At 63.5% G+C, this 24,387-nt stretch overlaps 2 protein-coding genes and 1 non-coding gene across 3 annotated transcripts; all 3 read right to left on the bottom strand.

Annotated features, from left to right (window-relative positions):
• Positions 1 to 544: 544 nt before the first annotated feature.
• On the bottom strand, positions 545 to 17,638 carry POLD1 (DNA polymerase delta 1, catalytic subunit). Its single transcript, XM_054052283.1, has 26 exons — positions 17,615 to 17,638; positions 16,359 to 16,555; positions 15,846 to 15,953; positions 14,875 to 15,015; positions 13,916 to 14,041; positions 12,846 to 13,014; positions 12,060 to 12,301; positions 11,285 to 11,451; positions 10,420 to 10,524; positions 9,670 to 9,810; positions 9,307 to 9,417; positions 8,765 to 8,956; positions 8,146 to 8,234; positions 7,661 to 7,777; positions 7,231 to 7,344; positions 6,673 to 6,820; positions 6,034 to 6,129; positions 5,581 to 5,718; positions 4,754 to 4,929; positions 3,847 to 3,999; positions 3,524 to 3,626; positions 2,971 to 3,103; positions 1,682 to 1,795; positions 1,542 to 1,594; positions 1,080 to 1,177; positions 545 to 692 (listed from the first exon to the last, which is right to left on the bottom strand). Exons 2-26 carry the CDS (start codon positions 16,552 to 16,554, stop codon positions 596 to 598), a joined length of 3,327 nt encoding a protein of 1,108 aa, XP_053908258.1. The 5' UTR covers position 16,555; positions 17,615 to 17,638; the 3' UTR covers positions 545 to 595.
• Positions 17,639 to 19,107: 1,469 nt separating this feature from the next.
• On the bottom strand, positions 19,108 to 19,204 carry LOC128849808 (small nucleolar RNA SNORD88). The gene has a single exon (XR_008447482.1). It is a non-coding gene; the product is annotated as a small nucleolar RNA SNORD88 (small nucleolar RNA).
• A 319-nt stretch (positions 19,205 to 19,523) lies between these two features.
• Positions 19,524 to 22,268, bottom strand: RPS9 (ribosomal protein S9). Its single transcript, XM_054052427.1, is given in 6 exon segments — positions 19,524 to 19,723; positions 20,680 to 20,866; positions 21,962 to 22,084; positions 22,170 to 22,215; positions 22,217 to 22,237; positions 22,239 to 22,268. Coding segments are annotated over 6 exon segments (585 nt in total). The 3' UTR covers positions 19,524 to 19,545.
• Positions 22,269 to 24,387: the final 2,119 nt, after the last annotated feature.

Here is a 24,387-nt window from a genome sequence, read left to right as displayed (position 1 = left end):
TTTTATAGAGTGGGCGGAGCGCGCGCCGCTCCCCTCCCCCCCTCGCGCCGGGAGCCGCTCCCATTGGCCGCCGCGCGCCGCCGTCGCCGCTCATTGGCCGCCGCTCCTCTCTGGCCACGCCCACTTTTTTCCTAATACGGCGCGGGCGGAGCGCGCACCTCTCTCTCTCTCTCTCCCCGCTCCGCCCCCTCCCATTGGCCGCCACGCGCCGCTGGCCACGCCCACTTTCCTTTTATGGCGCGCGCGGAGCGCGTGGCGCCAGTTCAGGTCCCGCAGAGGCACCAGTTTGCCCCCATAGAGCTCCCAGTTTGGCCCTATAGAGCTCCCAGTTCAGGCCCCACAGAGCTCCCAGTTCGGCCCCATAGAGCTCCCAGTTCAGTTCAGCCCCAGTTCAGTTCAGCCCCACACGTGGGTCACTAAAAATGAAGATTTTTATTTGCCGTAGAAAACCCCAAACTGGCCTCGATTCGGGCGGGGGCTCCCCCAGATGTTGGGCCTCCCTCCGACGTTGCCCCCCCACCCCCCCCAGATGTTGAGTCCCCAGACATTGGGGTCCCCCCCAGATGTCGGGGTCCCCCCCAGATGTTGCCCCCCCTCACCAGGTGGGGGGGCCGAAGCGGTCCAGGAGCTGCACCTGCGCGTCCAGGTCCTTCTGCACCTTCCGGCGGAGGTAGAAGATGGGGCAGTCGCGGCTGAGGGGGACACGGGGACATCAGGGGACAATGGAGGGGACATTGCAGACATCAGGGGACATGGGGACAGGGAGGGGAGAGGAGAGGACATCAGGGAACATGGGGGACACAGGAACGTGGATGGGGGGAACTGGAGAGATGGGGCCATGGGGACATCTGGGGACATGGAGGGCCAAAGGGGCCATAGAGGGGCCATTGGGGGGGCCAGAGCGGCCATTGGAGGGGGCTAATGAGAGACCATAGAGGAACCACTGCGGGCCAGAGCGGCCATTGGAGGCGCCATTGAGGGACCATAGAGGGGCCACTATGGTGGCCAGAGCGGCCATTGGGGACCCACTGAGGGACCATAGAGGGGCCATTGGGGGCCAGAGCGGCGCTGGGAGGTACCTGGTGCACAGCACGTCCTCGTGCAGGGAGCCCTGACAGCGCTGACATTCGCTCCAGAGCCGCGAGAAGCGTCGCTCCAGTCCCGCCAGTGCCCACACCTGCCAGAGCGACCCACAGTGACCCACGGTGACCCACAGAGATCCACGGCTGCCCCACAACAACCCAAAAAGACCCACAGCGACCCATAGCAGGACCCATAAGGACCATAGAGACACATAGCGACCCATAGAGACCCATAGAAAGACCCGTAGGGACCCACAGAGACCCATAGCGACCCATACAGACCCATAGCAGGACCCATAAAGACCCATAGAGACACACAGCGACCCATTGAGACCCATAGGGATCCACAGTGACCCATAGCGACCCACAGAGACCCACTGAACCCAGGCACCCACCCACCCCCCCCAAAAAAAGGGGTTCCATCTGTCTGAGCGCCCCAAAACTGGGGTCCACCCCCACCTCCTTCTGGTAGAGCTCAGACTGGCGCTGACGGCAGAAATCGCAGACGGCACCTGAGGAAATGGGGGGGGTTTGGTGAGAAATGGGGGTTTGGTGAGAAATGGGGGGTTCTCTGGGTTTTGGGGGTTCCCCCGTCTCACCGTGGTGGGGCAGGACGGCTCTGCACCCCACACAGCTGCTGCGCTTGGTGGCGAAAGCCATGAGCCCCCCGACTTTGGCCGTCAGCACCGTCTTGCAGCGCGTGTGCTCCCCCCCTGCGAGGGCCAGAAGCGACGGGGAGGGTCAGGGGGGACCCCGAAATCCCCTAATCCCCCCTAAATCCCCTCAGCACCCCCCAAATGCCCTAAATCACCCTCTAAATCCCCTAAATCGCCACCAAATCCACTAAATCACCCTCTAAATCACCCCCTCAATGCCTTAGGACCCCCCAAATCCCCTACTTCCCCCCACAAACTCCTTCAGGACACCCCTAAATCCCTTAATTCCCCCTCCAAATCCACTAATTGCCCCCCAATCCCTTCAGGACCCCCCCAAATCCCCCAACTGCCCCCCCAAATCCCCTCAGAATCCCCCTAAATCCCTCCCAAATTCCCTAAATTCTCTCCTAAATCCCATAATCCCCCCCCAAATCCATTAATTCCCCCCTAAATCCACTCAGGACCCCCCAAATCCCACTAAAATCCACTATTCCCCCCCCCCCCGCATCCCCTCAGGACCCCCAAAATCCGCTCCTTCCACCCCAAATCCCCCCCAAATCCCTTAAACCCCCCTAAAATCAACTAATCTCCCCCCCAATCCCTTAAATCCTCCCAAAAATCCCCCCTAAATCCCATACCCCCCCCCAAATCCCTATTTCCCCCCTCAAGTCCCCTGATCCCCCCCCCCCCAAAATCCCTTAATCCCCCCCAAATCCCCTCAGGACCCCCCTAAAGGATTTGGGGTGGGGGAATCATTAGATTTTAGGGGACCAGAAGGGATTTGGGGGGATTTAAGTGATTTAGGGGGGTCCTGAGGGGATCTGGGGGGGGGGCTGAGGGGATTTAGGGGGGATTTAGGGGTGTCCTGGGGCGATTTAGGGGTCAGGAAGGAGCTCAGCCTGGTTCTCCCGTCCCAAAGCCAAGACTGGGGGAGCTCAGGGTGGGTTTTGGGGTGCTGAGGGTGGGTTTTGGGGTCTCTGGGTGGGTTTTGGGGTCCCTGGGCAGGTTTCGGGGTGCAGGGGGGAGATTCTGGGGTGCAAAGAGTGTGTTTTGGGATCCCCCAGGATTGTTTAGGGGGAGGATTCAGGCAGGAGGGAGCTCAGCCTGGTCCTCCCGTCCCTAAACCGGGACTGGGGGAGCTCCAGGTGGGTTTTTTTGGGGGGGGGTGGGTTTTTGGGGGGCAGGGGGTGTTTTTTGGGGTGCAGACCCCCCCGCTTTCGGGGGCCACTGACGCAGGAGGACGCTCTCGGCCCGTCCCTCGCCCAGGATGGGCTCGAAGATGCGCAGCAGCGGTTTCGCGAGCTGCTGCTCCAGATAATAGTTGGTGTCGATGGGCAGATTGTGCTCCAGCGCGAAGATCGGGTCCTGGGGGGCCGGGGGGGGTCAGGGGGACCCCAAAACCTCCCCACAGCACCCCAGAGCCCCCCAAAACCTCCCCACAGCACCCCAACCCCCACCAGAGCCCCCCAAAACCTCCCCACAGCACCCCAAAACCTCACCAGATCCCCCACAGACCCCCCTCAGCACCCCCAAATCTGCCTGGCAACAGCAGACCCCCCCACATTGCACCCGACAGCCCCCATTGCCGCCATTGCCCCATAGCCCCCACTGTGCCCCATATCCCCCACTGCCCCCATTGTGCCCACAGCCCCCACTGTGCCCCACAGCCCCCACTGTGCCCCATAGCCCCCATTGCCCCATAGCCCCCATACTCCCATAGCTCCCTTTGCCCCATAGCCCCCCCATATCCCATTACCCCCCCACTGTGCCCCATAGCCGCCCCACCTCGGCCCTGGTGTACGCCGCAGCCCCGCGGGCGCCGCAGACGATGACGTAGGGGACGCGGTCGCCGAGGGAGGGGGCGCTGCCGGGGTCCCGCTGCCGCATCCTGGGGGGGGCAGGGCATCAGCACCCCCTTTTCTGGGGGTTCAGGGACCTCAGCACCCATTTTTGGGGGGTCAGGGACCCATTTTGGGTGTCCCATTTCAGGCTCCCATTTTGGGGTGCCTGTTTTTGGGGTCCCATTTCAGGCTCCCATTTCAGGTTCCCATTTCGGGCTCCCCATTTTTGGGGTGCCCGTTTTCGGGGTGCCGTTTTCGGGGTCCCACCTCTGGGCCAGGTGCACGTGGGCCTGGGGGGCGGCGTAGGCCGCGGCCGCGCGCGTCAGCTCTTTGGTGATCACCAGCTGAGAGATGTCGATGCGGTTGCAGAGAAGGTCCGAGATCACCTCCTGCGCGTGCGCCACCGCCCCCATCGGGTCCCTGCGGGCAAAAAAGGGGGTTCAGGGGGGTGGGGGACCCCAAAACTGACCCACAGCGGGGCTGGGGGACCCCAAAAAACCTCCCTCCGGGACCAGGAGTTGGGATCCCAGCGCCAACATCATCTCCAGTGTGGGGGTCATAGCCACCAGGGGGTTATTGGGGGCAAAAAGGGGGTTCAGGGACCCCAAAACTGACCCAAAGGGGCAAAAAAGGGGGTTTGGGGACCCCAAAACTGACCCAAAGGGAAAAAAAAGGGCATTCAGGGGGGTTCAGGGACCCCAAAACTGACCCAAAGGGGCAAAAAAGGGGGTTTGGGGACCCCAAAACTGACCCAAAGGGAAAAAAAAGGGCATTCAGGGGGGTTTGGGGACCCCAAAACTGACCCAAAGGGGCAAAAAGGGGGTTTGGGGACCCCAAAACTGCCCCAAAGGGGCAAAAAGGGGGTTCGGGGGGTTATCCCTATGTCCCCCGGTGCTCCCAGTACCTCCCAGTCCCCCCAGTCCCGTACCGGTGCAGCAGGACGCGGCGCAGGCAGTTGTCCCCATGTCCCCCCAGTGCTCCCAGTGCTCCCAGTGCCCCCAGTCCCGTACCAGTGCAGCAGGACGCGGCGCAGGCAGTTGTCCCCATGTCCCCCCAGTGCTCCCAGTGCTCCCAGTGCCCCCAGTCCCGTACCAGTGCAGCAGGACGCGGCACAGGCAGTTGTCCCCATGTCCCCCCAGTGCTCCCAGTGCTCCCAGTGCCCCCAGTCCCGTACCGGTGCAGCAGGACGCGGCGCAGGCAGGCGGTGACCAGGTTGGCGGCCAGCGGGCAGTTGTCGCGCCGTACGGCCTCGAGGCCTTTGCAGTCGAGTTTGTCGTGAGCGTCGGCGCTGGAGGCGAAGCTCAGCCCCGCGTAGCGCTTCTTACTGATCAGCAGGTACGGCCGGTACACCTGGGGGGACACGGGCGTCGGGGACCCCCGAGACACGGGGACACACCCCGGGGACCCCCCAGGGACATGGGGACACCCCCGTGACATGAGGACACCCCTGGGGACCCCTCAGGGACATGGGGACACCTCCGAGGACCCCCTAGGGACAGGGGGACACCCCTTGGGGACATGGGGTCACCCTGGGAAACCCTTGGGGACATAGGGACACCCCTTGGGGACATGGGGTCACCCCGGGAAACCCTTGGGGACATGGGGACACCCCCTGGGGACATGGGGACACCCCCCGAGACCCTCTCGGGGACACAAGGAGCCCCTTGGTGACATGGGGACCCCCCTTAGGGACATAGGGACCCCCTTGGTGACACAGGGACCCCCAGGGGACCCCCTTTAGGTACATGGGGACCCCCTTGGTGACCCCTTGGGGACACCGGGACCCCCTTTAGGGCCACGGAGACCCCCTCAGGGATATGGGGAACCCCTTTAGGGACATGGGGATCCCCTTTGTGCCCCCTTGGGGACATGGGGACCCCCTGGGGGACCCCCTTTAGGGCCATGGGGACCCCTTGGGGACCCCTTGGGGTCAGGGAGACCTCCTTTAGGGCCATGGGGACCCCCTTGGGGCCAGGGGGACCCCCCGGGGCGCGTCCCCACCTTCTCGAACTCGAGGCGAATGGGGTCCGGGAAGTGCTGCGAGACCCACGTGGCAGCTTCTCGCCCCAGAGCCATCGCCTCGGCCACCGACGCCACCCCGAAGGCGCACATCACCGAGTCCGTGTCCCCATAGACCACCTGGGGGGGACGAGGGGGGGTGGGGGAACCCCAAAAATCAGAACGGGGGGCCCCAAAACCCCAAACCACCCCCCAAAAAAACCCAAAACCCCCTAAATCACTCCCCAAAAAGACCCCAAACCCCCCCAGAATCGCCTCCAGGAACCCAACGCCCCCCCAGGGACCCCCTAAACCCCCCCAGGGGACCCCAAAACACCCTTGGGGACCCCCCCAACCCCCTTCACGGGACCTCAAAACCCCCTTGGGGATCCCCAAAGCCCCCCAGGGTCCCCCCAAAACCCCGTTGGGGACCCCCAAACCCCCCGTCCCCCCGACCTTGGCGTCGGCCGTGTAGCCCTCAGCGATGCAGAACTTGGTCTCCACGAGCTGCTTCGTCCGCTCGATCATTTGTCGCCCAAAGCCGGTGACGCTCTAAGGGGGGAGAAATCAGAGATGTGGGGCAGCTATGGGGTGCTATAGGGCAGCTATGGGGTGCCATGGGGCAGCTATGAGGTGCTATAGGGCAGCTATGGGGCACTATCGTACCCTATGGAGCGCTATAGGGGTGCCATGAGGCAGCTATGGGGTGCTATAGGGTAGCTATGGGGTGCTGTGGGGCAGCTATGGGGCACTATGAGGTGCTATAGGGCAGCTATGGGGCACTATCATGCACTATGGGGTGCTATAGGGGTGCCGTGGGGCAGCTATGGGGCGCCATGGGGTGTTATAGGGCAGCTATGGTGTGCTGTGGGGCAGCTGTGAGGCGCTATGGGTGAACTATGGGGTAGCTATGGGCACTGTGGGGTGCTATGGGGCAGCTATGAGGTGCTGTGGGACAGCTATGGGTGCTGTGGGGCAGCTATGGGGAAGCTATGAGTGCTATGGGGCAGCTATGAGCACTATGGGGAAGCTATAAGCACTATAAGGGCAGCTATGGGGCGCTGTGGGGCGCTATGGGGCAGCCGTGGGTCTCACCTGGGAGATCTGGAGGCAGGGCAGGCGCCCGGCCTGGGCCCCGGTGAAGCCATACACGGAGTTGGCGCTGACTTTGAGCGCCTGCTGCCGCCCGTCCAACACCCGGCGCCGCAGCGGGTCCTGCTCCCGCGCCAGCTCTGCCTTCACCCTGCCCCACAGCGACCCACCAGTGACCCACAGCGACCCACAAGGGAGCCAGGGTGACCCACAACTGAACTACAGTGACCCACAAGTGAGCTACAGCGACCCACGGCCCCATGGGTCCTGCTCTCGTGCCAGCTCCGCCTTCACCCTGCCCCACAGCGGCCCACAAGTGACCCACAGCCCCATGATTCCTGCTCCTGCACCAGCTTCGCCTTTACCCTGCCCCATAGCGACCCATAAGTGACCCACAGAGACCCACAAGCGACCCATAGTGCCCCACAAGTGAAGCAGAGTGACCCACAAGTGAGTAGAGTGACCCACAGTGACCTACGCCTTGTGCCCTCAAGTGCCCCAAGTGCCCCAAGTCTCCCAGGTCCCTCCTCGCCCCCCAAGTGCCCCCCAAGTGCCCCACACCTGGTCCTGGCCGCCAGCAGCCCCTGCAGGACGCGCGGCAGCAGCCCCGGCCTCACGCTCGCCCGCACAAACAGCTCTCCTGTCGGCGTCCGCGTCACCTCCTCAGCGCTCAGCCTGACCCACAGAGACCCACAGCGACCCATGGCTGACCCATAGAGACCCACGGCTGACCCATAGCGACCCATGGAGACCCATAGAGACCCATGGCTGACCCACGGAGACCCACAGTGACCCATGGCTGACCCACAGAGACCCATGGCTGACCCATAGCGACCCATGGCTGACCCATAGAGCCCCAAGGCTGACCCACAGATCCCCCCCACTGCCATCCCCCTGAGCCCCCCAACTGCCCCCTCCCCATATCCCTGTGCCCCTCTGTCCCCCAACTGCCCCATAGCACCCCCCAACTGCCCCCTCCCCGTGTCCCCACCCGTGGCGCTGGGCCCCCCCCGGGGGCAGCAGGGTGGTGTAGCAGAGGTTGTGGGCGATCATAATGGACGGGTACAGAGAGGAGAAATCCAACGTCACGATGGGAGTGTCGTAGTACCTGAGGGGACAGCGATGATGGGGGGCAGCGATGGGGGGACATCAGCGATGGGGGGCAGGGGGGACATCAGCAAGGGGGGGCAGGGGGGGACATGGGGGACAGAGGGACATGGGGGGCAAAGAGGGCAAGAGGGACACGGGTGGACATTGGGGACATGGGGGATATGGGGGACATTGGGGATGGGGGTCGGGGGGATATTGGGGACATTCGGGGTAAAGGGGGACATGGGGACATGAGGGGGACATGGGGGGACACAGGGTATTGGGGATGGGGGGTCCTGGGGACACTGGGCACAGGGACGGGGGGACACAGGGGACAGGGGGTCGTGGGGACATTGGGGACATTGGGGACGGGGGGTCTGCGCTCACCCCTTTTGGGGCTCAATGACCGTCGCCCCCTCGTAGTCGTCACCACCATCGGACCGAACCACCGGCAGCAGCAGCTCCTCGGCCACCGCCTGGGGACACCGCGGGGACACCGTGGGGACACCTGCCCTGGGGACCCCTGTGTCCCCCACACCCCCATCCCTGGATCACCCCCATCCCTGTCTCTTGGGGACCCCATACTCGTGTGTCCCCATGTCCCCCCTGTCCTGTCACAGGAGCTGGGACATGGCCTTGACCTGCTGTCCCCCGTGTCGCCCATGGTGACCCCCATGTCACCCCCATGTCCCCCCCGTCCCCTAACCTGCCTCAACAGTTGGGACATGGCCTTGACCTGCTGTCCTGTGTCCCCTGTGTCCCCCCGTGTCCCCCAATGTCCCCCCATCCCCCCGTGTCCCCCATCTCCCAATGTCCCCCAATGTCTCCCAATGTCCCCCCATCCTCTCGTGTCCCCCATCTCCCAATGTCCCCCAATGCCTCCCAATGTCCCCCCATCCCCCCGTGTCCCCCATCTCCCAATGTCCCCCAATGTCCCCCATCTCCCCCCATGTCCCCATGTCCCCCAATGTCCCCCCACCCCCCCGTGTCCCCCCGCGTCCCCCACCTGCCGCAGGAGCTGGGACACGACCTTGACCTGTTGTCCCCTGGCCAGCAGGTAGCTGAGGGGGACGCCGGTGACACGCGCCATCTCCACGTGGTTCACCAACACCATCAGCTTCTCCAACAGCCGCAGCGGCAGAAACGCGTCCTTCAGGCAGTACACGGCCAAACGGCGCCGCGTCTGCTCCGAGCCCGCCTGCGGACACGGGGACATGGGGACACGGGGGGACAGGAGGGGACATGGTTTCCTTCAGGCCGTGAATGGCCAAATGGCGCCATGTCTGCTTCGAACCCGCCTGCGGACACGGGGACAGGGGACACTGAGGGGACACGGGAGGACATGGGGGGACAGGAGGGGACATGGCGTCCTTCAGGCAGTACACGGCCAAACGGCGCCGCGTCTGCTCCGAGCCCGCCTGCGGACATGGGGACATGGGGACACGGGGGGACACTGAGGGGACACCGGGGGGACACTGAGGGGACACTGAGGGGACACTGAGGACACACGGGGGACACACCGGGGCCATGGGGGGCCGTGGGGGTCACCTGGAGGTCGGCGATGATGCCGTGGGGCACATCCTCCTTCTGCTCTCCGAGGAAGTGGAAGCTGACGGCGTTGAGGCTGTAGGAGCGGAGCTTGTGCTCCCGCAGCAGCACCTGCGACCCACAGCGACCCATAGCGACCCACAGTGACCCACTGTAACCCATAGCTGCCGCATAGTGACCCATAGCTGCCCCACAGGCCCCCAGACACACAGGATGGCAATGGTGGCGCTCCCCATGGCACTTCTCTGCCCCCAACCCCACACAGCCTCCTCCAGCCCCATAGCCCTCCCCAGCCCCACAGCGCCCCAGAGCCCTCCCCAGCTGCCCCACGGCTGCCCCACGGCTGCCCCACACCCCCCGTACCTGCAGGAGGTCGATGGTGACCCTTCCCTCGGCGCTGACCACTTTGCTCTCGCGCCGGCCCAGCTGCCGCGACTGGAACGCAGAGTCTCGCACAACCGAGCGGCGCCCGCGGATGCGGCCCAGGAACGGGAAGGAATCCACCTGGGGGGCAGGCGGGGGGCGCTATGGGGCGCTGGGGGGCTCTACGGGGCAGCTATGGGTCGCTATGGGTCACACCTGCAGGGCCTGGGCGCACTGCAGCACGTCAGGCGGGTCGGGTCGCAGTGGGTCTCTACGTCTGTGAGACCCTGTGGGTCGCTATGGGGCACTGTGGGTCACTATGGGTCTCTGTGGGGCCCTATGGGCCATTATAGGGCGCTATGGGTCTCTATGGGGCGCTGTGGGTACTATGGGATACTATGGGGCTATGGGTCTCTATGGGGCGCTGTGGGTCACTATGGGCCACTATGGGTCTCTGTGGGTCGCTATGGGGCAGCTATGGGTCATTCTGTGTTGCTCTGGGGCAGCCGTGGGTCCTATGGGGCAGTGATGGATGGCTGTGGGGCAGCTGTGGGTCGCTGTGGGTCTCTGTGGGGCAGCCGTGGTCGCTATGGGGCAGCAGTGGGTCGCTGTGGGGCAGCGGTGGGTCGCTGTGGGTCGCTATGGGGCAGCGGTGGGTCGCTGTGGGGCAGCCATGGGTCGCTATGGGGCAGCGGTGGGTCGCTGTGGGGCAGCCGTGGGTCGCTGTGGGGCAGCCGTGGGTCGCCGTACCTGCAGGCTCTGGGCGCGCTGCAGCAGGTAGGGGAGGTCGAAGTTGTTGATGTTGTAACCGGTGACGATGTCGGGGTCCACGATCCGCACAAACTCAGCCCAGGACTGAAACGGGGGGGCGGGACCCCAAAGTGAGACACCTCCAGACCCCCCAAATCCCCTTGTAGCCCCCCAAAAACCCTCCTGGAGCCCTCAGCACCCCCCAAGCCCCCTAGGATCCCCCTAACCCCCCCACAGCCCTCTCAAATTGCCTCTTAGAGCCCCCAGGCCCCCCAACATCCCCTTGTAGCCCCCCCAAACCCCCTCCTGGAGAACCCAGCCCCCCCAAATCCTCCCTTGTAGCCCCCCCAAACCCCTGTAGCCCCCCCAAACCCCCTCCTGCAGACCCTAGCCCCCCCTATCCCTTCTTAGAGCCCTCAGCCCCCCCAACATCCCTTGTAGCCCCCCCCAAATCCCCTCCTGGAGACCCCAGACCCTCCAAATCTCTTCTTAGACTTCCCAGGCCCCCCCCAACCCCCCCTGCAGCCCCCCCAAATCCCCTCTTAGAGCCCACAGCCCCCCCAAACCTGCCCTATAGCCCCCCCAAATCCCCCCTTAGAGCCCACAGCCCCCCCAACCCCCCCTGCAGCCCCCCCAAATCCCCCCTTAGAGCCCACAGCCCCCCCAAACCTGCCCTATAGCCCCCCCAAATCCCCCCTTAGAGCCCACAGCCCCCCCAACCCCCCCTGCAGCCCCCCCAAATCCCCTCTTAGAGCCCACAGCCCCCCCAAACCTGCCCTATAGCCCCCCCAAATCCCCCCTTAGAGCCCACAGCCCCCCCAAACCCGGCCCCAGCCCCCCCAAACCTGCCCTATAGCCCCCCGACCTGCAGGAGGTCCCTCTCGCGCTGGAAGCTCAGCACGTGGGAGCCGAGGATGGGGGCGCAGCTCCCGAGGGTGAAGATGACGCGCAGGAAGGGTTCGCGCTCGCCCTGACGCAAAACCACCGCCGCCACCTGGATCACGGGGTCCTGCTCGGGCTCGGGGAACACTCCTGAACCCCAAAAACACCCTGAGCCCCAGAGCCAAGCCCCCGGGCCCCAGAAACACCCACTGAACCCCGATATCCACCCCTCAAGCCCCAGTATTCAGCCTCTGAACTCCAAAATTTCCCCTTAGCACAAACATCTCCAACCCCTCAGTCCCACTCGAACTCGAGGAACACCTCTGGGGATCCCAAAAACACCATGAACCCCCCCAATCAAGGTGCCCCCCAACCCCTTCCCCCACCACCCCCCAAAAGTACTCCATAAAGCTCTGTGGCTCCCCCAAATCGAGGTGCCCCCCTCTCCTGCCTCCTCCAGCCCCTCCATATCGAGGTGCCCCCCCAATCGATGTGTCCACCCCACTCCTGCCCCCCCAACCCCCCCAAAGTGCTCCATAAAGCTCTGTAGCCCCCTCAGCCCCCCCAAATCAAAGTGCCCCCCCTTCTTGCACCCCCCAGCCCCCCCAAATCGAGATGTCTCCCCCTCCAGCCCCCCCAAATTGAAGTTCCCTCCCCTCCAGGCCCCCCAGCCACCCCAAACTGAGGTGCCCCCCCCCAGAACCCCCAAATCGTGGTGCCCCCCCCTCCAGCCCCCCCGAATCGAGGTGCCCCCTCACCCTTGCGCCCCGCGCACTCGATGTCGAGGCTGAGCACGCGCAGGGGGGGCAGCCCGAGCCACGGCCCGTCCGGGGGGAGCCCCCGCAGCGCCCCCCACTCCACGTCCGCCTCCAGCTGGCAGAGCGAGGCCGGGGGGGGCGCGAGGGGGCCGCTTGGGGGACCCCCCCAGTTCCGCCAGCGAAGCTGCTCCTGAGCCACCTCCACCCAACAGCACCCCACGAGCCCCGAGTCCACCATGAACCTGGGGGGGGCAAAAAGGGGGGGCAAAAGGGGGAGAAGGGGGGGGGAAAGGGGTGAGGAGGGGGAAATGGGGGGGAAAGGGGCAAAAAGGGGCGTAAAAGGGGCAAAATGAGGAGGTAAAAGGTGCAAGGGAGAGGAAATGGGGGGACAAAAAGGGAGAGGAGGGGGCAAGGGGGGGGGAAAGGGCAATTTTGGGGATATTTTGGGGACTTTCGGGGCAATTCGGGGACATTTTTGAGCAATTTGGGGACATGTGGGCAATCTGGGGACGTTTGGGGACGTTTGGGGCAATTTTGCAGACTTTTGGGGATGTTTTGGGGGAAACTGGGGCCATTTCGGAGCAATTTGAGGACGTTTGGGCCATTTTGAGGATGTTTTGGGGACGTTTGGGGCCATTTTGGGGACTCTTGGGGCAATTTGGGGACCTTTTTGGTGCGATTTGGGGCCGTTTTGGGGACTTTCAGGACACTTTGAGGTCGTTTTGGTCCCCCAGGGGGTTTCGGGGGGCCCCCAGGAGGGTTTTGGGGTGCGGGGGGGGTCGGTACCGTATCTCAAAGTCGATGTTGGACTCGAAGGGGGGGGCGGGGTGCACCCCCAGTGCCCCCCAGCGCAGCCCCTGTTCCAGCAGCCGCCGCGCCGGAGCCACCAAGCGCGGCAGCGCCAACACCACCCGCACAAAGAGCGAGCGCTGAGAGCCCTGGTATCCCATAATACCTGACGGGGGGGGCAAAAAAGGGGGGTCAGGGGCACCCCAAAACCCCCCCCTCGCCATTTGGGGGGGCCCCAACTACCCCACGGTGCGGATGCAGCAGAGCTTCTCATGCATGCGCTGCCCCCATGACCCCCCTAGCTTGGCGTGGGGAGGGATTTTGGGGTGCAAGGGGGTGGGTTTTGGGGTGCAGGGGGGTTTAGGGGGGTCGTGGCACCCCCACCCCCCAACTACCCCCCCTTGCAATTTGGGGGGGGCTCCTCCTGCCCCACAGCGTGGATGCAGCGGAGCCAAGCGACGCCCCCATAGCCCCCCTGGTTTGGCATGGGGAGGGGTTTTGGGGTGCAGGGGGGTTTTGGGGTGCAGGCGAGGGTTTTAGGGTGCAGGGAAGAGGTTAGGGGGGCCCCCACACCCTGTCAGCACCCCAAAAACACACTTGGGGAGCTCCTCCTGCCCCACAGCGTGGACAAAACAGAGCTTCCCATGCATTCCAGGCCCATGGGGGGCCCCCTGGCTTGGCGTCGGGAGGGATTTTGGGGTGCAAAGGGTGGATTTCGGGGTGCAAAGAGTGGATTTTAGGGTGCAGGGAGTGGATTTTGGGGCACAGGGGGTGGATTCCGGAGTACAGGGGAGGGGTTTTGGAGTGCTGGGGAGGATTTTGGGGCACACAGAGTGGATCTTGGGGTGCAGGGGAGGATTTTGGGGCGCATGGAGTGGATCTTGGGGTGTAGAGGAGGATTTTGGGGTACAAGGAATGGATTTTGGAGTGCAGATAGAGCATTTTAGGGGGCAGGGAGTGGATTTTGGGGCCCAGGGGGTGGATTTTGGAACACAGCAGAGGTATGTTGGGGTGCCGGGGAGGGTTTTGGGGTGCAGGGGGTGTATTTTTGGGGTGCGGGGCCTCACTCTGCTTGCGGCACAGCTCCAGCGCCAGCACGGGGTGCTTCAGCCCCTCCTTGTTGCCGCGCAGCTCCCGCAGCAGGGCCGCATCCAGCTCCCGCTGCAGCTCGCCCAGGTGCTGCACCTCCAGGCCTGGGGGGGCAGGAAGAAAAAGGGGGGGTCAGGGGGGGCAGCTTTGGGGTTCAGGGAGGTTTTGGGGTGCAAGAAGGCAGTTTGGGGGGGTCCACGGTGTAGAATCGGGGTCTGAAGCTGCACATGTGCAGGCAGACACTGCCCGGTTGGGTCGAGGGGGGGATTTTGGGGTTCAGTTTTGGGGTACAGGGGGGCTTGGGGGGTCCCGGGGGGTGTTAGGGTGCAAGGGGACAGTTTTAGGGTGCGGAGGTGTCAGTTTTGGGGTGCGGGGGGTCTGTTTTGGGGTCCAGAATGTAGAAGCGGGGGCTGAAGCTGCACACGGGCAGGCAGACGTCAATGGGTCGGTTTCAGTGTTCAGAAGGGGCACTTTTGGGGTTCAAGGGGGCAATTTTGGGGTGGGGGGGCTGAGGGGTTCTAGAGAAGTTTTGGAGTGCGGGGGCGCCAGTTTTGGGGTGCAAAGGGGGCAGTTTTGGGGTGCTGAGGGTCAGTCTGGGGGGGTGTCCAGGACGTAAAATTGGAGGCTGAAACTGCACACGTGCAGGCAGACGCTGCCCGGTCAGTTTGGGGGTTCGGGGAGCAGTTTGGGGGTTCAGGGGGGCAATTTTGGGGTGCAGGGTGGGCTGGGGTGTTCTAGAGAAGTCTTGGGGTACAAGGGGACAGCTTTGGGGTGCCGGGGGGTCAGTTTTGGGGGAGTTGGGATGTAGAAGTGGGGGCTGAAGCCGCGCGTGTGCAGGCAGACGCTGCCGGGTCAGTTTCGGGGTTCGGGGGGGGAATGAGTTTCAGAGGAGGTTTTGGGGTGTGGGAGGGGTCATTTTTGGGGTCCCCCCACTCACCAGGGGGGCCCAGGACGTAGAAATAGGGGCTGAAGCCATGGACGTGCAGGCAGACGCTGTTGCCGGCCTCTGTCACCCCAAAAACGCGCAGCACGGGCGCCGGGCCGGGGGGGGCATCCGGCAGCCCCGGGGGGGGCGTCCCTGGGGGGGGGAACGTGTCAGGACCCCCCCCACCCCAAAGCTGGGGTTCAGGGACACCCCCCCAAAAAAAATTTGGGTTCAGAGACTCCCCCCACGGCCAGGGGAGTCCATTGGGGAAGTCTGGGGGGATGGGGGGCGTCGCTGGGGGGGGATTTGAGGGTCCCAGGGGAGTTGGGGAGAGTTTTGGGGGGGTCCCAGCCCAGGGGTCCCGGCACGGGGGTTGGGGGTCCCAGCGGGGTTTTGGGGATCCTGGGGCAGGGGTTGTGGGTCCCGGGGTGAATTTTGGGGGTCCTGGGGGGACTTGGGGTCCCAGAGGAAGATTTGGGGGTCCTGGAGGGACTTGGGGAGACTTTTGGGGGTCCCGGGGGCGGTTGGAGAGAGTTTTGGGGGGGTCCCAGGGTGAGTTTTGGGGGTCTGTGGGGGGGTTCAGGTCACAGGGTAGGGGTTGGGGGTCCCAGGGAGGGTTTGGGGTCCAAGGGGGACGGGGGGGTTGGCATACCAGGAGATATGGGGGGCCCGGGGTGAGTTTTGGGGGTCCCTGGGTGGGGGGGAGGCATGTCCCAGGGGGAGGTTGGGGTCCCAGGGGGGTGTTGGGGGTCCTGGGGCGATTTGGGGGTCCCAGGGGGATTTTAGGGTCCTGGCGGGGGGGGGGGGGTGTCAGGTCCTGGGGTGTGGGTTCAGGGTCCCAGGGGGAGAGTTTGGGGGTCCCAGGGGGGATTTGAGAGTCCTAAGATGGGAGGGGGGGGGGTGTCCCCCAGGTGGGGTTTGGGGTCCTGGGGGAGGATTTTTGGGGTCCCGGGGGGGATTTTGGGGTTCCTGGGGGGTCTCACCAATGTAGTGGTCGAGGTCGAGCTGCAGGAAGTAGAGGGTGGGGGGGGGCGCCGGGGGGGGTGCCGGGCGGCGCCACTTGGGGTTCACCTCCCCCACAAAGAGGCTGCCTGCAGACCCACAGCGACCCATAGCGACCCATAGTGCCACTCCACAACCCTCCATCCCAACCCACAAGCTACCCCCTGCCCCCCAACCCTCTCATTCTGCCCCATAACACCCCCTACTGCCCCCCCCATTCTACCCCATAACCCCCTTCTCCAGCCCCCCAACACCCCTCCTGCCCCATAACCCCTTTACTGCCCCATAAACCCTGCTTTCTCCCCTATAACTACCCCCTCCAGCCCCCCACCTCCCCCAATCTGCCCCACAGACCCCCCCACCTCCCCCTCGCCCCATAACCCCTCTATTCTGCCCCATAGACCCCCCCACACCCCCCCACTCTCACCCCATAACCCCTCTATTCTGCCCCATAGCCCCTCCCACCCCCTCTTTCGCCCCACAGCTGCCCTCACCGAGGGGCTGGTGGCTCTCGGGGGGCGGGGGGGGCTCCTCCTCTGCCCTCTCCGCCGCCAGCTCGGCCTCCAGTTCCTCCAGTTGCGCCAGTTCCTCCTCAAACTGGGAGGGGGCTGCCGGCGCCCCCCCCCGCAGCCGCTTGGCCTGGGGGGGACCGCCCCCCCCCGCCGGCCCCACGCGCTTCCCCCCTTCCATCCTGGGGGAGAAAAGGGAGGAGGGGGAATTGGGGACCCCCCAAAGAACCCCCTCCTTCAGTCACAGGGACCCCTCAGGGCCCGCTCATGATGGGGGAGTACCCCCCAAGACCCCTCATTACCTCCTGCCCCCCCCAGAATCCCCCTAACCCTCCCCAAAAGACTCAGGGGCCACTCAGAGCCCCCTACCCCCCCCAAAACCCCTCAGAGCCCCCCTATTCCCTCTTCCCCCCACCAAGACTCAGGGTCCCCTCAGAGCCCCCCCCAAAACCCCTCAGTACCCCCCCCGACCCCCAAAACTCCATGACCCCCCCCAATCCCTCTCTGCCCCACCCCAACAAAAACTCAGAGCCCGTTCAGAGCCCACCCTGGACCCCCCAAACTGCTCTGAGCCCCCCCCAAGACTCCAAAACCCTCCAGGACCCCTCAAAGTCCCCCCCCAGGATCCCCTCAAAAAACCTCATGATGTCCCCCCCCAATTCTCAGGGTCCCCTCAGACCCCCCCCCAGGACCCCCAACCCCCCCCTTAAACCCCCTCATGCCCCCCCACTTCCCTATCTGCCCCCCCCAAGACTCAAGGTCCACTCAGAGCCCCCCCAAACCCCTCAGCATCCCCCAAGAACCCCCCCCAAGCCCCCGAACCCACCCAAAACCCCTCACGGCCCCCTCATTTCCCTCTCTGCCCCCTTCACCCCCCTTCGTGACCCCCTCGTTCCCTCACAACTCCCCCCCCAAACTCCACAGAGCCCCCCCCAAGACTCAGGGTCCCCTCAGAGTCCCACCAGGCCCCCCCAAACCACTCATGACCCCCCCAATCCCTCACAAACCCCTCTCAAACCCCTCAGAGCCCCCCCTAGCCCCCCTCAGAGCCCCCCCAAACCCCTCCAGGACCCCCCCCAAAGCCCCCGAACGCCTTCAAGAGCTCTAACCCCCCCCCATTGCCTCTCTTTCCGCCCCCCAAGACTCAGGGTCCCCTCAGAGCCCCCCCAGCCCCTCACGACACCCCCCCCCGGACCCCCGAAACCCCTCACGACCCCCATCAATCCCCGCCCCCCCCTCACCCCGCGCAGCTCCGTCTCCCGCCAACAGCCCAGGGGGGCGGGGCCACGCGCGGATTGGCGGGCGCATTGGCACGTGATACTGGACTTCCGGTAGCGGGGCTTTACTGCCGCCATCTTGAGTGTGGTGGGGAAAAGATAAGGCGGAGTAGGCGGGACGTCTTCAACGCTCTCCCCATTGTCACGTGACGCCGGGGGGTGTGCCGCGCTCCCGCCGCCATCTTGAGTGTGGCGGAGGCGACTTCGCTTGGCTGAGTGGGAACCCCAAAACCTCAATTATGGGGATCCCTCCCCCCAGAACCCCCCAACATCGGAGGCGGGCCCCCCCAAAAAGAGCCTCGAACAGCCCAGGAATCAGGCCCAAAATGAGGGGTCTGGGAGGTCCCCCAAGTTCAGAGAACCCCTCCAAAAAAAGTTGGGGACCTCCCCCAATATTGGGGACCCCCCCGAACCCCTGGTCTCTGATGCCCATTTTGGGGGACCCCCAAGTTCAGGCACCCCCCCAAATCCCCCCTGAAAACAGTGTCTGGACCACATTTAGGGGGACCCCCAAGTTCAAGGACCCACCCAATATTGGGGTCCCCCCCATGAAACTCCAGTCTCTGGACCCCATTTTGAGGGACCCCAAACCCCCCAATTTTGGGGTGTCCCTAGGAAATCTTGAAGCCCATTTTGGGGGACCTCAAGTTCAGAGGCCCCCCACTAGGTGGCCCCCCTGAAAATGCAGTATGTGGGACCCCATTTAGAGGGGAGCCCCCCAAAACCGAGGGGTCTGGGTCCCCCAAAACTCCCCCGAGTTGGGGACACTTCCAATTTTCGGGTCTCCCCCGAAAACTCAGTATCTGAGACCCCTTTTTGAGGGAACCCCAAGTTCAGTGACCCCCTCAGATGCTCCTTAACCCCCCCCCCGTTGGGGACCCCCCAATATTAGGGGCACCCCAGAAGCCCTGGTCTCTGGACCCGATTTTGGGGCTCCCCAAGTTCAGGGAGCCCCCCCCAAACCCCCCCCATTGAGGATCCCCCCAACTCCCCCAAATTTGGGGTCCTCGCCCCAACACCCATCTCTGAACCCCATTTTGGGAGACCTCCAAATCCAACCCCGCCCCGGGTTCCCCCCCAAACACCGCAAAGTTGGGGACTCCCCAAAACTGGGGTCCCCTCATGAAAACCCACTACCTGGACTCCATTTAGGGGGGAGCCCCCCCCAATTTTGGGGATCCCCTCATGTTATGGAGCCCCCCCAAAACTGGGACACCACCCCCCCTGAAAACAGGAGCCCGGCTCTTCCTCCACAAATAAAAACTGGGGGATCCCCCCCAAACTCACCTCCCCCCCAGACAGCCCCCCCAAACCACAAAGACACTCCCATTCGGCAATTCCATTTATTTTGCCCCCCCCGGAACCCCAAAATCCAGGAGCTGCAATAAAGGAGGGGGGGGGGGTGTTAGAGGGGACCCCAAAATTCCACCACTGCCTCCCCCCAAAATCACTTTTGGGGCCCCCTCAGACCCCCCTGGGCTGTCAGGACCCTTTGGGGGGGGCACAGGCGTCGTCAGGGGGTGTCAGCGCCCAGTGCTGCCATCATGGGGGGCCCCCAAAACCGCCCCCAACCCCCCAAAGGAAAACAGTCCCCCCAATCCCCCTTCCCACCCACTTCACCCCCAAAACCCCCTCCCAGACCCCCAAACCACCCCCACAAGACCTCCCAAAGTCCCCCCAACCCCCTCATCCCCCCAAAACCCCTCCAATTCCCCCTCAAACCCCCTCCCAGCCCCCCCAAAAGCCCCCTCCCCACCCAATTCCCCCCCAATCTCCCTCCCAGCCCCCTCCCCAGCCAATTCACCCCCCCAATTCCCCCCCCAAACCCCCTCCCAGCCCCCCAAGCCCCCCCTTTTTCTCACCCTCGGGGTTCCCCCCCCCAAATCTGGGGGAGCTCAGTCCTCCTCCTCGTCCTCGCCCCCCCCGGCGCCCCCCTGTCCCTTCTTGGCGTTCTTGCGCTTGACGCGTCCGGGGCGGCCGCCGCCGTAGGGCGAACGAAGCGAGAAATCGATGTGCTTCTGCGAGTCGAGGCGTACGATGAACGACGGGATGTTCACCACCTGCTTCCGCACCCTAAAAAACGGGGGGGACACCCCAAAAATGGGGGTTAGCACCCCAAAAATCCTCCATCAGGCACCCAAACGCCAGCCCAGCGAGACCCAGCCCCTAAAATGGGCATTAAAGAGATAGTAAATGATTGCACCCCAAAAATGGGGGGGTTAGGGGGGTCCCCAGGGCTTGGGGAAGTGGGGGGATCCCAAAAATGGCGGGGGACCACCCCAAAATCCTTGCTCTGACTCCCATCAGGCACTCAAACCCCAACCAGGGAGACCCAGTCCCTAAAATGGGGATTAAAATGGGTTTTCAAGGATTGCACCCCAAAAATATGCAGTGGGTGAAAGGGGTCCCCAGGGCTTGAGGAAGTCGGGGGGACCCCAAAAACATGGGGAAAATGGGCAAAACCCCGGGGGGGGGGGGGAAGACGGGGTAAAATCCTCTTTGGGGTGTCTGTGGTGAAACAGGGGAGGAGGAAAGGGGGGAAGGGGCAAAAAGGGGGGCAAAAACGGGGAGGAAAGGGGGGCAAAAACAGGGGGGAAGGGGAAAGGGGGGCAAAACGGGGCAAAACTGGGGGAGGGGGGCAAAACGGGGAAGGGGGGCAAAACGGGGGGAAGGGGAACGGGGGGGCAAAACGGAGCAAAACTGGGTGAAAAGGGGGGCAAAACTGGGGGAAGGGGGGGCAAAATGGGGGGGAAAGGGGGGCAAAACGGGGGAAAGGGGGGACAAAAATGTGCTCCCCCCCAATCTGGGGGTGCGTGGCAGCGCGTGGCCCCCCCCGGGTAGAAGGGGGGTTACCTGTGTGGGGCCCCCCCCCCTTCGCAAGGTGTACGGCGTCGCCGCAGTGAGCCTTGCCGAGACCTCAGCGCGTCCCGTGGGGGTCTGGGGGGGCTCAGGCGGCGTCGGGGGGTCCCTCGGGGTTTTGGGGGGCCCCTGTGGGTTCGGGGGGGCCGTGGGGGCCGCGGGGCACCCACCGGATGTGGCGCTGCCGGATGAGGACGCGAGCGTGGTGGATGGATTTGGCCAAACCCAGTTTGAAGACCTGGGTTTGAAGGCGCCGCTCGAGGAAATCCTCGATCTTCAGCCCCAGGATGTAATCGAGCTTCATCTTCCCCTCGTCCAACACCCCGATGCGCACCAGGCGCCGCAGCAGCGCGTTCCCTGCCGGAAAAACCCGCGGAAACGTCAGGAAGCGGAGAGAAATGGGGACGAAACGCCGGGAAACGGGGAAAAACGGGGACGAAACGCCGGGAAACGGGGAAAAACGGGGACGAAACGATGAGAAACGGGGAAAAACGGGGACGAAACGCCAGGAAATGGGGAAAAACGGGGACGAAACACCGGGAAACGGGGAAAAACGGGACGAAACACCGGGAAACGGGGAAAAACGGGGACGAAAAAGCCGGGAAATGGGGAAAAACGGGGACGAAACACCGGGAAACGGGGAAAAACGGGGACGAAACGCCGGGAAATGGGGAAAAACGGGGACGAAACGCCGGGAAATGGGGAAAAACGGGGACGAAATGTCAGGAAATGGGGAAAGATGGGGCTGAAACACTGGGGAAAGGGGGAAAACGGGGACAAAATGCCGGGAAATGGGGAAAAACGGGGCTGAAATGCCAGAAAATGGGAGAAAATGCCTGAAGCAGCCGTCAGAAAATGAAGGAAAATGGGGTCAGAATTACAGAAAATGAGGAAGAATTGGATCAAAATGCCAGAAAATGTGGAAAAACTCAGTCAAAACATCAGAAAATGCGGGAAAATGTTGTCTAAACATCATTATATGAGGAAAACGGAGTCCAAGTATCAGAAAATGGGATAGACGTCAAAAAACAGCAAAATGGGGTCAAAACACAGGAAAACGGGGAGAAATGGGGTCTAAAAGGGGGAAATGCAGCAGGAAGAGGGGGCGCGGGGGGCGAAAGGGTGTGCGGGGGAGGGAAAAAATGCAGTCAGATGTGGGAAAATGGGAAAAATTGAGTCCAAATGTCAGAAAATGGGGTCAGAATGTGAGAAAACAGGGAAAAATTGGGTCAAAACATCAGAAAATGGGGGAAAATAGGGTTAAACCATAAGAAAATGGGGAAAAATATGGTCAAAAAAATGGGGAAAATGTAGTCAAAACGTCAAAAACTGAGGAAAAATAGGATCAAAATGTCAGAAAATGGGGAAAACAGTCCAAACATCAGAAAACGAGGTCAGAATGTCATCAGGAAAAGGGGGTGCACAGGGAAGCAAACGGGGAGCGCCCCCCACCCTCGAAGAGGCGCCGCGGATCCTTCTCGTCCAGCGTGAGCAGCTCCCGCGCCGCCTTGCGGATCTTGGCCAGGGTGAACTTCACACGCCAGACCTCCCGCTTGTTCCGGAGCCCATATTCACCTAAAGAAAACAAAGTTGGGGGGGTCAAGGGGATCCCCAAATCCTGTAATCCCCCCTCCCTTCATCCTTGCACCCCAAAACTCACCGATCAACTTCAGCTCCTGATCCAAGCGGGATTTCTCGAAGGGACGCCCGTGGGGTGACATAGGTTTTTGCGGCAAACCCAGCTCCGGGCGACCGGCATGGCGGCTATATTTGGGGTACACACAACGATTTGGGGGGGCAGCACTGTTATTGGGGCCCCCCCTCTCCCCAAAGTAGAGCTCTAAGATGAGAAAGACCCCAAGAACTATCCTTAAATGGCCAATTAAACTGATTTTACATGATTGCACCCCCAAAAATAAGGGAAGCAAAGGGGTCCCCAAGGCTTGAGGAAGTGGGGGGACCCCAAAAAGAGCCCATGACCTTCCCAAATCACTGTTAGGGGCCGAGACCCCCTGCAAGACCCCATGGGATCCCCAAAAGAGCCTATGACCCCCTCCAAATCACTGCTAGGGGCTGGGAACCCCCCCAAAAGCCCCATGGGACCCCCCAAAATGAGCCCAGGAGCCCCCAAAATACACTTCTAAGGGCTGAGACCCCCCAGAAAAGCCCCATGGGACCCTCCCAAACGAGCCCATGACTCCCCCAAAAACACTTCTGGTGGTGGAACCCCCCAAAAACCCCAGGAGACCCACCAAAATGAGCCCCCCCAATACACTTCTAGGGGCTGAAACCCCTCAAAAAAAACCCATGGGACCCCCAAAAAGAGTTCATTAACCCCAAAAACACTTCTAGGAGCCGGAACCCCCCAAAAAACCCCATGAGCCCCCAAAAAGAGCTCGTGACCCCCCAGAAACACTTCTAGAGACTGGAACACACCCCCAAGCCTTATGGACCGCCAAAATGAGCCCAGAGCCCCCCAAAACACACTTCTAGGGGCTGGGAACCCCCCAAACACTCCACTGTCACCTCAAAATGAGCCTAGGGGCCCCCAAAGACACTGTTAGGAACTGAAACCCCCCCAAAGCCCCCATGGTGGCTCTACGCCCACCAAACACCCCCCAAAAAGTCCCCAGGACGCCCCCAAACCCGGCACCCCCCCACCATGCTGCCCCTCCCGGCTCTGCGCATGCGCAGAAGCGACTCAGACGGGCTTCCATTGGCCTCGCGCATGCGCAGAGCGACCGGGGGGGGGAAGAAGCACGCATGGGGCCAAGGCCTAGCTTGGCGGAGGCCTCGTTCCCTGCCGGTCAACCCCATCCCGAGCCCCGGGCTGAGCTCCTGGAGCTGTTCCCGGTCCCGCCCGCGCAGCGAACCCTCACCTCAGCTCCGCGGCGGGCGCGGAAAGGAAACGGATGAAGCCGGCGGGCTTTATATAGGGTGGCGGGGAGGCCACGCCCTTTTGGCGCGGTGCCAGCCAATGGGATACAACAACCCCTCCTGCCAGCCAATGGTGAGTCACGCCCCCCGCCCGCCAGCCAATGGGAGCTCGCGCTGCTCCCTCCTGCCCCCCCCGTCCCCGTCCCCCCCTGGAACCACCGAGACGAGGAGAGGCACCGCGTGGGCGCCGCCATCGCTGCGGGGGGGGGCGAGTGGAGAGCGTAGGGTCCTCCAGGAGGAAGGGGGGGGGGCGGCGTGGCGGGGGCTCCAACGAGTGGGGCGCGGCGGGGGAGGGGCGGGGGGGGGTCATACGGGTGTTCTGGGGGTCACACGGGTGTCCCAGTGCCCCCCCCCATGTCCTCAGGCTCCACCACACGTGCCCTTCCCAGTGCTCCCAGTTCTCTCCAGTCTCTACTAAAGCCACTCCCAGTGTCCCCACAGGCTCTGCTGGAGCCCCTTCCAGGGCTCCCAGTGCCCTTCAGTCCCTCCCAGTGCCCCCCCAGGCTTTACCGGAGCCCTTCCCACTGCTCCCAGTGCCCCCCCCATGGCTCAGCCCTTCCCTGTCAATCATCCAGAAAGAGGCGTGTCGGTATGCAAATGAGCTCGGATAGGGCGTGGCTAATAGGAGCAACGGCTTTATTTGTGGGATGACGTCATGCGAGGAGGAAGGGAGTGCGCGTTGCCTGGCAACAAGTGGGCGTGGCCTCAGGAGGGCGGGAAGGAGAGGGCGCTCGCCCATTGGCTGAGATGAACTGGGAGGAGCTCCAGTAGGGACTGGGGGGAACTGGGAGAGACTGGGAAGAGCCCCATGCACTGGGAGTGGCTCCAGTAGAGACTGGGGGGAACAGGGGAAGGATCCAGTGTCGCCTGAGGGGGCACTGGGAGTGACTCCAGTATGCACGGGGGGGGCACTGAGAACACTGGGAGGGGATCCAGTATGG

The sequence above is a fragment of the Cuculus canorus genome, chromosome 33 (genome assembly GCF_017976375.1).
Source record: "Cuculus canorus isolate bCucCan1 chromosome 33, bCucCan1.pri, whole genome shotgun sequence".
Taxonomy (NCBI): domain Eukaryota; kingdom Metazoa; phylum Chordata; class Aves; order Cuculiformes; family Cuculidae; genus Cuculus; species Cuculus canorus.
The sequence above is the reverse complement of the archived record's forward strand: the minus strand, read 5'-3'. Positions and strand labels throughout refer to the sequence as shown.